This window comes from Anabrus simplex, chromosome 2 (genome assembly GCF_040414725.1).
Source record: "Anabrus simplex isolate iqAnaSimp1 chromosome 2, ASM4041472v1, whole genome shotgun sequence".
Classification (NCBI taxonomy): domain Eukaryota; kingdom Metazoa; phylum Arthropoda; class Insecta; order Orthoptera; family Tettigoniidae; genus Anabrus; species Anabrus simplex.
The window spans coordinates 651,229,322-651,241,566 of NC_090266.1; the positions used below are offsets into that span (position 1 = coordinate 651,229,322).

At 42.9% G+C, this 12,245-nt stretch overlaps 1 protein-coding gene across 3 annotated transcripts in view; it reads left to right on the top strand.

Moving 5' to 3' along the window:
• The window catches only part of LOC136864314 (tyrosine-protein kinase transmembrane receptor Ror), a 245,381-nt gene that overhangs the window by 87,053 nt on the left and 146,083 nt on the right, over nt 1-12,245 (top strand). For all 3 annotated transcript variants that reach the window (XM_067141132.2, XM_067141130.2, XM_067141131.2), the window contains one exon: nt 10,155-10,300. In XM_067141132.2, coding sequence (XP_066997233.2) covers nt 10,155-10,300 — 146 coding nt within the window. The remainder of the gene's footprint in view (nt 1-10,154; nt 10,301-12,245) is intronic.

Sequence of the window (12,245 nt, forward strand, 5' to 3'; positions counted from 1 at the left end):
TTCTTGAGAAAGCTCATCATTACATATACATTTACAAAGTTTATTCCACCTACTGAATACTGTACAATAATTGCAATGCCTATAAATACATTACAGTATGTTGACAATGCAATGTACTGTGCTAGAAAATTTATAGGAAAGGTTGATCGACTTGTTTTTCCTTTTCTAAGTTCAAAAGGTGGGTTCGCTGTTTTAAGTTAGGAGTTGTGTTCACAGACATTTCAGGTTGGATAGCTTGTTGCACGATCCCTGTCCGATTCACTTTCTTTACTCCCTGTTGTTATGGGTTGGGGTCTGTATCTACTGTTCTCGACCTTGTGTAATAGTGGTTAATGATGATATAAATTGCCAAAGGCAAAATAAAAGGTATCAATTAGGTAGAAAATATTTTCTTATGAAACCATTAGACTATATTTATTACTCCGTACACGCTATGGGGTACATGCTATTGCGGGTGATTGGAGGGAGTCCTAGTGCTCATTGCCTCAGTCATTCCGTATTAGGCATCGTTCATCATCGGACCCCGGACAATACCTGCTACGATCAAGTGGCTATTGCCTAGGCTGCTTGGTTCGGCTACAGAGGCCCCTGATCGGAGTGGGTGGCATTTGGGAAGGATGATTTCGGGCATGGCTTCGAAATGTCTTCAGTCTGCCCAAGGTGGTCCCCCATAACTTTTGATTCCTTGAGGGGTTCAACCCTCCGGGAAGAAGCACAGCATGAAGGAATGGGATCCAACTTCCTTAGGTTTCTGGTTGCTACCAGAACTGATGGGAGTGACTTCAAGGTGCTAAAATCTATTTTGTTTAGTAGGCACATAGAAGGTGTCTATGGCGAACTGGAAGATCTGAAGAAAATGCGCAACAGTGGTTTGTTGCTGAAGATGTGCAATGCCATGCAACCTGATCAGTTGCTTAAGTGCGACCACTTTGGCGATATTTCCATCAAAGTGGAAGAGTACAACACCTTGAATCTGGTTCGTGGAATTATCTTCCACCGCAATCTCATCTTGAACACTGACGATGAGTTTATGGAAGACATGAAGCACCTTGGCGTGACACACGTCCGGCGCTTTACACGCAAGGTCAACGGCGAGCACATTGCCAAGGGTGCGGTCATTGTCTTCTTCAAATTATCAGTGTTACCAGAAAACGTCAAGGTAACAACTTATCACTGCGATGTGAGGCCATACATTCCGCCTCCCATGCGCTGCTGTCAATGCGAGAGGTTCGGGCACGTGGTATCTCGTTGCTTGAATCAGTCTGTATGTAGGACATGTGGAAGAGGAGCTCACGGCGCGGAAGAGTGCACAACTCCTTACAGGTGCACTAACTACCCTGGTCTTCATACGCCCGGAGATAGAAACTGTGCGGTGTATGTCGGTGAGAGGAAGATCCAGGAGATCAAGAACCTGGATGGTGTTTCCTACCAAGAAGCACGCCATAAGTTCAATTATATGAATGCACCCATCAAGACGTTAAACTACACGAAGATAGCACAGTCTTTTATATCTTCTAAACATGTTGCAATCGGTGTGTCCAAGGCAGCTGTTGCTCCTGCGAGTAAAGCCGCAAAGAGTGGAAGCTCGAAGAGGGGGACTGCCCCATCTTCGACCACAAAGAAGTCTGTACCGGCTGGGACTCCTAAGCTGGCGCAGCAGGGGAGGAAGGCCAATAGCCCCCCCCCCCAAAAAAGGTCGGTGAAAGCCGTTCCCACGTCGGCGGAGGCGGCATCGTTGACCAGGGTTGGGAATATATCTCCGTGGTTTCCCATTTTCATACCAGGCAAATGCTGGGGCTGTACCTTAATTAAGGCCACGGCCACTTCCTTCCTTCCTATCCCATCATCGCCATAAGACATCTGTGTCGGTGCGATGTTAAGCAAGATAGCAATAGCAAGCAAGATAGCAATAGCAAGCAAGATAGCAAAGAAGAAAAGAAGGCGGAGATGCGGAGCATCCTTACCAGGTGCTCCTGCATTTCTCTCGCGGAGGACGTACCCCGCATCTGAAGGGTATTAATCAGCACCAGCAGGTTCGCCCGCTCCTAAACCTGTGCGCTCCCTTCGTAGGACAAAATCTTGCCCCCAAAATAAGTCGTGAGTTCTGGGTGTCAATCCCAACGTCTGTTGATGACAGGGTGGACGATGAGCTGTCATCTACATCTACGGATGTAGATGTTGATAGGGTTTAGGTTTAAGAGCATATTGTCGCTCATAACCTAACACTATCTCTTTTAGTCCACACTATGGCACTGTTACAGTGGAATTGTAATGGTTATTACAGGCATCTTGCCGAGCTGCGCCAGCTCGTTAGTGAGTTCGCGTTAAGTATAGTCTGTGTTCAGGAAACCAATCTCAGACCAGGTCATGATCCGTTCATGAGAAATTTCAGACTATACTCGACAAAATTTTATTATGCTTACCGGACGTCCGGTGGCGTTAGTATTGTTGTTATTACTGATACCTATGGCAAAGAGGGTCCTCGAAGAACCCCCCTGGAATCAGTTACGTTGCGGGTACCGCTGCCTGTCATAGCAACAGTGCGTAATGTTTATTTTCTACCAGGCCAGCCTCTTAATATAAATGATGTAACGGATTTATGTCTTTTGAATACAGGTAAACCAACACATTTCAGCGTAAGTTACGGCACATACTCTCGCATTGACCTTAATGTATGCAGCCGAGCACTGGTTCTTCTGCTTCGGTGGAATGTACACGCTGGTCTGTGACAGTGACCATTTCACAATTATTCTTACTTTGTTGAAACAAAAATCTATCGAGGCTCTTCCTCCTCAGTGGATTCTTAAACATGTTGATTGGCCAAAGTGCACAGCACTAGCTACCTTTACCGACGCAACTGGCTGTAGCGTAGACGGCGATATAACTTACATAACACAAGTTATTCTTGCTTCTGCTTAGGAGTCCATTACGTCCTTTTCAGGGACTCCTCGCCAAAAACTCGTTCTCTGGTGGAACAAAGAAATTGCAGCAGCTATAAAAGAACGCTGTCATACTCATAAACGCTATCGTAGTCAGCCTACTGTGGCCAGCTTGGTAACATTTACAAAACTCCGCTCTAAGGCGGAGTTCTTATTCGACAGAGTAAGAAAGCTTCGTGGGAGAGGTGTGTCTTAAATGACGTCACATACACAGTCATCTCACATGTGGACTAAACTTCGACATATTTTGGGTTATACAAGGACCACCCTTAGTACCGGGAATTTCCATTGCAGGCAATATCGTCACAGATTCATGTTATATTGATAATTATCTAGCCAGTCATTTCATGGATGTGTCTGGTTCTGGGAATTACCATAATGATTTCTTAGCTCTGAAGTGGGAGGCAGAACGTTGCCTACTCAGTTTTTCCACTCAAGCTTCAGAGGACTATAATGTGCCCTTAATGGAGTGTGAAATCTGCAGCACCTTGGCGATTTGCAAGGATACGGTTCCTGGACCAGATAATGTCCACAACCAGATATTAAAACACCATATTGACGATAGTCTTTTATATCTCCTTGGTGTGTTCAACCCAGTCTGGGTAGAGGGTGAGTTTTCATCGCAGTGGTAAGAGGGGATGGTAATTCCTGTCCTCAAGCCTAACAAAAATCCTAAATATGCAGGAAGTAACAGACCTATTTGCCTTACAAACTGCTCGTGTAAGCTTTTTGAGCAGATGGTGAATCTTCAACTTGTGAGGTGCCTGGAGAAAAGAGGACCTTTGTCCGAATACCAATGTGGTTTTTGAGCTGCTCGCTCAACCACTGACCACCTGGTATGCCTGGAGAGTTCTATCCAGGAGGCTTTTCTCCAAAAACATTATTTGGTGGAGTTTCCTTTGACTTAGAAAAAGCCTGTGACACCACATGGCAATACAGCATCTTTCAGTCTTGCATCAATGGAATTTCCGAGGTAACTTGCCGGTATTTATTGCAAATTATTTGTCGCTCCGCCTATTCCGTGTCCGAGTAGGAGGGTCATGTTCGCAATACCCCTTTCAAGAAAATTGAGTCCCACAGGGATTGGTTCTTAGTGTCACTCTGTTCGTGCTTGCCATAAATGGTATTGTCGCTGCTGCTGGTTCAACAGTAATACCGATGCTATATATGGACTGTTTTGCTCTGCATTATACTTCACAAAATATGGCCATCGCTGAGAAACAATTACAGCAGACAATTAGGAGAGTGGAACAGTGAACCTTAGAACATGGCTTTCGGTTTTCAACTGCAAAGCCCTCAGTTGTACACTTCTGCTGGAAGTGCACTCCTCACTCCCACCCTGAGCTTTATTTAGGGAATGTTGCTCTTCCAGTAGTTGACACTTCCCATTTTCTTGGGCTCCTTTTCGACAGCAAATTATCGTGGGAGCTACACGTGCGGCAGTTAAAAGCAAAACTTGAAGTTTCTTAGTGGCACTACTTAGGGGTTCCTCTGGTTCCTGGGCACATACACTGACTGACAGAGCAAATGCAACACCAAGAAGGAGTGGTTCAAAAGGGATGAAAGTTGGGGAAAAAACAGAGACGGCACGGACGAATAATTGATGTTTATTTCAAACCGATATGCAGGTTACACAATGCGCACGGCATCGACTCAGTAGGATGTAGGACCACCGCGAGCGGCGATGCACGCAGAAACACGTCGAGGTACAGAGTCAATAAGAGTGCGGATGGTGCCCTGAGGGATGGTTCTCCATTCTCTGTCAACCATTCGCCACAGTTGGTCGTCCGTACGAGGCTGCGGCAGAGTTTGCAAACGGCGTCCAATGAGATCCCACACGTGTTCGATTGGTGAGAGATCCAGAGAGTACGCTGGCCACGGAAGCATCTGTACACCTCGTAGAGCCTGTTGGGAGATGCGAGCAGTGTGTGGGCGGGCATTATCCTGCTGAAACAGAGCATTGGGCAGCCCCTGAAGGTACGGGAGTGCCACCGGCCGAAGCGCATGCTGCACGTAGCGGTGGGCATTTAACGTGCCTTGAATACGCACTAGAGGTGACGTGGAATCATACGCAATAGCGCCCCAAACCATGATGCCGCGTTGTCTAGCGGTAGGGCGCTCCACAGTTACTGCCGGAGCCACACTCGTCTACGGTGACTATCACTGACAGAACAGAAGCGTGACTCATCGGAGAACACGACGTTCCGCCATTCCCTCATCCAAGTCGCTCTAGCCCGGCACCATGCCAGGCGTGCACGTCTATGCTGTGGAGTCAATGGTAGTCTTCTGAGCGGACGCCGGGAGTGCAGGCCTCCTTCAACCAATCGACAGGAAATTGTTCTGGTCGATATTGGAACAGCCAGGGTGTCTTGCACATGCTGAAGAATGGCGGTTGACGTAGCGTGCGGGGCTGCAACCGCTTGGCGGCGGATGCGCCGATCCTCGCGTGCTGACGTCACTCGGGCTGCGCCTGGACCCGTCGCACGTGCCATATGTCCCTGCGCCAACCATCTTCGCCACAGGCGCTGCACCGTGGACACATCCCTATCGGTATCGGCTGCGATTTGACGAAGCGACCAACCTGCCCTTCTCAGCCCGATCACCATACCTCTCGTAAAGTCGTCTGTCTGCTGGAAATGCCTCCGTTGACGGCGGCCTGGCATTCTTAGCTATACACGTGTCCTGTGGCACACGACAACACGTTCTACAATGACTGTCGGCTGAGAAATCACGGTACGAAGTGGGCCATTCGCCAACGCCGTGCCCCATTTATCGTTCGCTACGTGCGCAGCACAGCGGCGCATTTCACATCATGAGCATACCTCAGTGACGTCAGTCTACCCTGCAATTGGCATAAAGTTCTGACCACTCCTTCTTGGTGTTGCATTTGCTCTGTCAGTCAGTGTATTTTATCAAGGTTAGACTACGGCAGTGCAGCATATGGATCAGCAAGGCAAAGTGTCCTAGCCCAACTGAACAGCATTCACCACAGTGGAGTTAGGTTGGCAACAGGCGCTTTTTGTACAAGCCCCCATTGTCTCGCTGAATCTGGTGTACCGCCTTTACACCTGAGGCGCCAGCAAATGCTTCTGTCCTATGCTGCAAATTTGCTACAGATGCCACTTCACCCGAGCTATCCTGGCGTATTCCACAATAGAAACCATCATCTCTACGCTGCTTACCCTCGAGCAATGCAGGCGGTAGGAATACGCTTGGATAACACTCACAGATTATTTGATGTACCTTCGGTTCCTTGTCTTGTCAGCCGACCAAGTAGGGCAGCTCCTTGGATAGTACAATGACCTAAAATCATTTTAGAATTGCACACCGGCCCAAAGGTAAACACGGACCCTTCTATTTATTGGAGACACTTTCTGTCCGTTGTTGGCCAGTACCCTGATTCGGCCTTTTTTTTTTTTTTTTTTTCAGGGATGGTTCAAGGGCAGAAGTGGGAGTAGGCTGTGCATTTGTTGTTGCCAATAACAGGTTTCTTTTTCCTGCATTAAAATAAAAGAAACACCATATCTCTAATGTTAAATAATATAAAATGAATGAAGGAAGTGAAACAAAATACTACACGAAGAAATAGTTTTACATCCTTGAACAAATACAATATTTGTAATACTCCTAGTAGTACAGTTGAAAACTCCAAACATGACTGCAGAGCACATAATATGGTCCAGTACATTGTAGTAGCTATAACTTGTACTATGATCAGGAAAAGAAAAGAGTTCAAGTGGTTCAGTTTTATGATCTTGAACTTTTAGGGATATCTTACCAAGAATGCCAAGGCATTCAAGTTTACTTGAGCTGGGCTGAGTGGCTCAGATGGTTAAGGTGCTGGCTTTCTGAACTCGAGTTGGCAAATTCGATCCTGGCTCAGTCCGGTGATATTTGAAGGTGCTCAGATATCAGCCCCGTCTCGGTAGATTTACTGGCAAGTAAAAGAACTACTGCAGGACAAAATTCTGGCACCTCAGCATTTCCAAAACCTATAAAAGTAGTCAGCAGGACATAAAACCAATAGCATTATTATTCAGTTTTACTTGATAAGATTTTGGACAAAAATAACAGTGCACCTGATGGCCAAGATTATTAAGGTGCCAAGTCTATATGATCTGATGCTGTGGTTAGCTGGTTCAAGTCCCTTTGATAGAAAAGAGTTTCACCATCATAATTTTGGATGGCAGGATAGGAGAGGTGGTGGTATACAATTTCTAGTCCCTAGATTGTATTCCAAAGCCTGGATTACCGGGCGAGTTAGCCATGAGATCATGGGTGCATGGCTGTGAGCTTGCATCCGGGAGATAGTGGGTTTGAATCCCATTGTTGGCAGCCCTGAAGATGGTTTTCCGTGGTTTCCCATTTTCACACCAGGCAAATACTGGGGCTATACCTTAATTAAGGCCACAGCTGCTTCCTTCTAACTCCTAGGCCTTTCCTATCCCATCATTGCCATAAGCCCTATCTGTGTCGGTGCGACATAAAGCCAATAGCAAAAAAAAAAAAAAAAAAGTGGATTCAATTCCATTTCTCTCCACAAATTTCATATGGAGTGAGGGCACCTGATAATGCTGCATTGAACAGACCCCTTGGTGTTATTCAACAGGAATAGGCTATGTGCTGATATGGGATTTCACCCTTTCCTTACCTCATTATTGTAGTTATCCCACGCTCAGACATGCAGGTCGCCTATGGACGTCAAAATTACCTGCATCAGGCCAGCTTAACACGTCCTCAGACTTTTGGCAGTAAAAGCCATTCATCCATTATCTAAAGGCTAAGCCTTGTCGCTGCAGCCACATCCCACGGTCTTCAGCAATCTTTTTCATCATGACGTAGGAAACAAAACCCAGCTGAGTGATTATGTTCCTAAGGTATGAGAGGCATGGTTTTCCTCTCGACTTCTTCCCTAGGACCTTTCCTTCAAAGATATTCTGGAGAAAGGTGTCATGTCTTAGGACGTGTCCAAGAAATTTAGCTTTCCTCTGCTATATGAAATAAGTTAAGGTCCGTTTCTCATTAAATTCATTCAAGATTTGGATGAGAGTCTTTTTTTTTCTGTCCAACTCGTCCCTGTCAGTCTTCTCCAGAACCACATTTCTGCAGCTTCTAGTACTGTTTGTGCTTGTTTTCCCAAAGTCCAGGTCTCACAACCACAAGTTAGCACACTCCAAACAAAGTTTTTAACAAATTTCTTCCTGGTTTCAATTCATATGTGCTTATTTAACAATAGTTTTTTTCCTGCTTTGAAACACTTGTTTTGCCATAGCAATTCTTCGTTTGCCGGGCTGAGTGGCTCAGACGGTTAAGGCGCTGGCCTTCTAACCCCAACTTGGCAGGTTCGATCCTGGCTCAGTCCGGTGGTATTTGAAGGTGCTCAAATACGACAGCCCCGTGTCGGTAGATTTACTGGCACGTTAAAGAACTCCTGCGGGACTAAATTCCGGCGGCTCGGCATCTCCGAAGACCTTAAAAAGTAGTTAGTGGGACGTAAAGCAAATAACATTATTATTTATTATTAATTCTTCGTTTGACTTCTGTCAGGCACTGATTATCATTGGTAATAACACTAACCAAATTACAAAATTCTTTAACCTGATCTATTTTTTCACAGCCTAATTTAGTATTTGTTGTCAATTCAGTCTTCTTCTTTTGAACAACCATCATTTTCGTTTTGTGTTTATTTTTAGCCTGAACTTCTCTGACGTGTTGTTCAGTATACCGAGCATCCTAGTCATTTTGTGCTCTGAATCAGCTATCAGTGCAATATCATCTGCAAAGCAAATACTATGAATTTGTTTACCATTAAAATTTATCCCTTTGGCTTTTTCTTTTACTGTTCTAATAGCGAATTCTATGAAGATATTAAGCAGATAAGGTGATATGGAACAGCCTTGCCGCACTCTTCTTATTCTTGCTTCTCGTGTCGTTCCGTTGATGTTTATTTCTGTGCATTGGGCTCTATACAGATTAAAAGGCAAACATCTGTCCTTCCGAGTAAGACCCAATGTTCTCAGAGTTTGAAATAATAACTTCCAGTCAACCTTGTCGAATGCTTTCTCTAAATCCACAAAAGTTACATAAGTTTTCCTGTTAACTTCCAGTCTTCTCTCCAGGATTTGACGCCGTGCTAGAGTTGCTTCTCTAGTACTCTTACCTGCTCTGAAGCCATATTGGTCGTCATCTAAATTCTGTTCAATTTTCCTGCTGATTCTACCTTTAAGTATTGTCAGTAGGATTTTAGAAGCATGGGATAGAACGGCTGTTGTTCTGTAATCTGAACAGTTCTTGGCATTTCCTTTCTCTGGGAGTGTTATTGTCCGGCTATTTATGAAATCAGGTGGTATAATTCCTTATTCATAGCAGTTTCTAATGATATCAAACAATCTCTCTTTCATGACGTCTCCACAGTTCTTTAGGAGCTCTGCTGAAATGTTATTAACACCTGTGGCTTTTTTATCCTTTAATAAGTGTAGAGCCATATTAAACTCACTTTTTTAATTGATAGGACTTTCCTTTCTACCTCAATCAGGCTCTCATCCTCTACATAATCTTGAATGTTATCTATTTCCTGACCTTCATATGGATCTTCAATATATTGCTTCCAGAGGTCACCTACCTCCCCATTTTCAAAAATAATCTTTCCTGCTTTGTTTTTAACCACATACAATGTATAAATAAATGAACAGGAATTATACATAAAAATACATTCTCTTTGTTTCAAGTGTACGAATCCTTGAGATCTTTGTAAGTTGCTCATATGAGATAAAGCTAATGAAGTGCAAACATCTGTGCTGCTGGGATCTTTCGACTGCTTGTGCACGAGACTTATACAATATGGGCAAAATGTCCTAATACACCTACAGCACACTTGATCCTCCTGCTCTAAGGAATTATTTATGAAGTTTTCACTCACTATTAAGTTCATTACAGTTTAAGGTCCTTTAAAAATCCAAGTTGGCTTTCTGTAATAAAGATTCATGTTTCAGCTTTGTTCATTGGATTGTTTTGATTTTTGATGCCAATATTAGAAACTGTTGGTTTGTATTAAAATTGTTAAAGTGAATCCATATTTAAAGAGCCATTTCATGACGGATCAGATAAGAGAACAGAGAACTCTAACAAGTGCATCTTGTAGATCTATCACATTTCATAATTTATTCCTTTCTTCTATATTTTTTCTGTCAATTTTTTGTTGTTTTTTGTTTTCAGTGTTCAATCTCTGGCTGTATGTAACATCAGCATTAGTTGTTACATTACTTCTCTTAATCTCCTCAGTAGCATATTGGTGCTGCTTCAGAAAGAGAAAACCACCTAGTGTTACCATTAGTCAGCAACTTAATGGTCCTGGAAATAAGGTATGTACTCATGTTCTAAAGTAGGGTAAATTTATAATATAGAGCTTTGGGTAGAACTGGAACTTACTGCCTACGAAATCGCACTGAGGGAGTGTCTTCTCCTGTCCCTTTACATGGGTTCCTTTTGTTTTGTAATTCTTGTTACTCTGAAGTGTTACTAAATGATTTCTGGAAGAAATTGTACCTGAACCAATTCATTGATAAACATTTAATTCATGCCCCTGGATCAGTAGGGTTTAATTTGCAAATAGAAAATGCTTATGATTGCTTATGAAAAAAGATTAACCCATATAATGATGAATGTCGTGTATGCTGCACAAATGCTGTATGTTCTCTTCCCTGGGGGCAAAATGGCATCCACCGTGTGATGATTTTATTTTTACTGGGGTTTTATCTGCCAGATCAAGTTAAAATTTTAAAGGTGAGCTTTATTAAGGTACTCATCTAGGACTTTGTTTAACTCCATGGTCATAGCTGTATCTGTCAGGGGATTCCCCACATTTTTTAAATGGTAGTTGTTCCATGTAAGGATTATCTGTGTCTGTATTTGTCTTACACAGTCGTGTCTTACAGTGTGTTCATAAATGCTGAATGCTTGAATTATATTTTGATGGTTAATTATGTTGCTCTTGAGATTTGTAGGTAATTTTGTAAAGTATTGTTTAGATTGTTGTGTTATTTCTCGCATGTATATTATCTTCTAATTGTGTTTTGAATAAATGTGGCCAAAAGACCAATTGATGCTAATCCATGAAATGTAAATAATGAAGATGACCTATTATGTGATGAAACCTCTACTAGTGATGGTGAATCGGTAGCTCAGTATTGCGAACAGTGAAACATGATTACCCACTAAACAGCTGCTTGAAAACCACAAGTCCCCTGTCCTCCCCAACCTGAACTATGTTGAGTAACGAAAATACGCAAAGGGTAAGTTATCCTTGTAGTTCAAAAGTTATGACTAGGGTGCAGATTTTGATGACATCATTTTTTTGTGTGTCTACTATGCAATGCCCGCTATGATATAAATTCCATGTACGAGTTTATTACAGAAATGCAAAGTCTTTAGGTAATTTTTTGTCATTTTCTGTATTTTTAAAGTTTTAGGTCTTTTTTTACATTTCAGGAATTCTAGGTCATTTTTTTTTTTCATTTTACAAAATTTTTCAGGTCTCTTCTTTACATTTGTGGCAATTTTTAATGACTCGTTGCACACTAAAGTACATCATCTCTTCTCATCACAAGGTCTCTGGATTGTATGATATGATAGGGGAATTCCCTTTCTCTCTGTATTAGGAATTTGGCTTGCATCATAGCACCATGTTCTTGCTACTGTTCAGTGCATGGGATCATAGGGGATGTCATTTTCTCTCTCTCTCTCTCTCTCTATAAGGGTCTTGGCTTGCATCATAGCTAAGTGTTGTCGCTACCGTTCAGTGAGCCAGTTGATCTCAATGCATTCGGTAGTGTGCGTTTCTTTTCCTATTTTAATTAACTAAGAGTTCCTTTCTGCCTATAGTAATGTCGAAAGTGAAGCCTTGTGACGCTACTACATTAGAAAACATAATTAGTGAGTTTGGCAAGGAAGTTTTTTCAACCGATGGTTCTGTATTATTCTGTAATTTTTGTGAAGTTAAGGTAGCGGCTGAGCAACAATTCACGGTGCAACAGTATATAAGGGGTGAGAAGCATAAGTTGGCTGTTGAAAATTCCAACAAATTAAAAAAGTTGCAAATTCTACTTTTTCAGAGTATAGGGAAGAAAGTGGATGCTTCATCCAAGTTGTGCAACGAGTTGTGGGACGTGTTAGTGTCTAAGAATAACCCAAAGCTGAAAAGATTTCTTGAACATAACTTGGGACATTCTTTACTGGACGAATCAACTTTAAGAAAGAATTAAATTCCTTTGTGCTATGTTGAAATTATGTGAAATATTAGAGTGTATG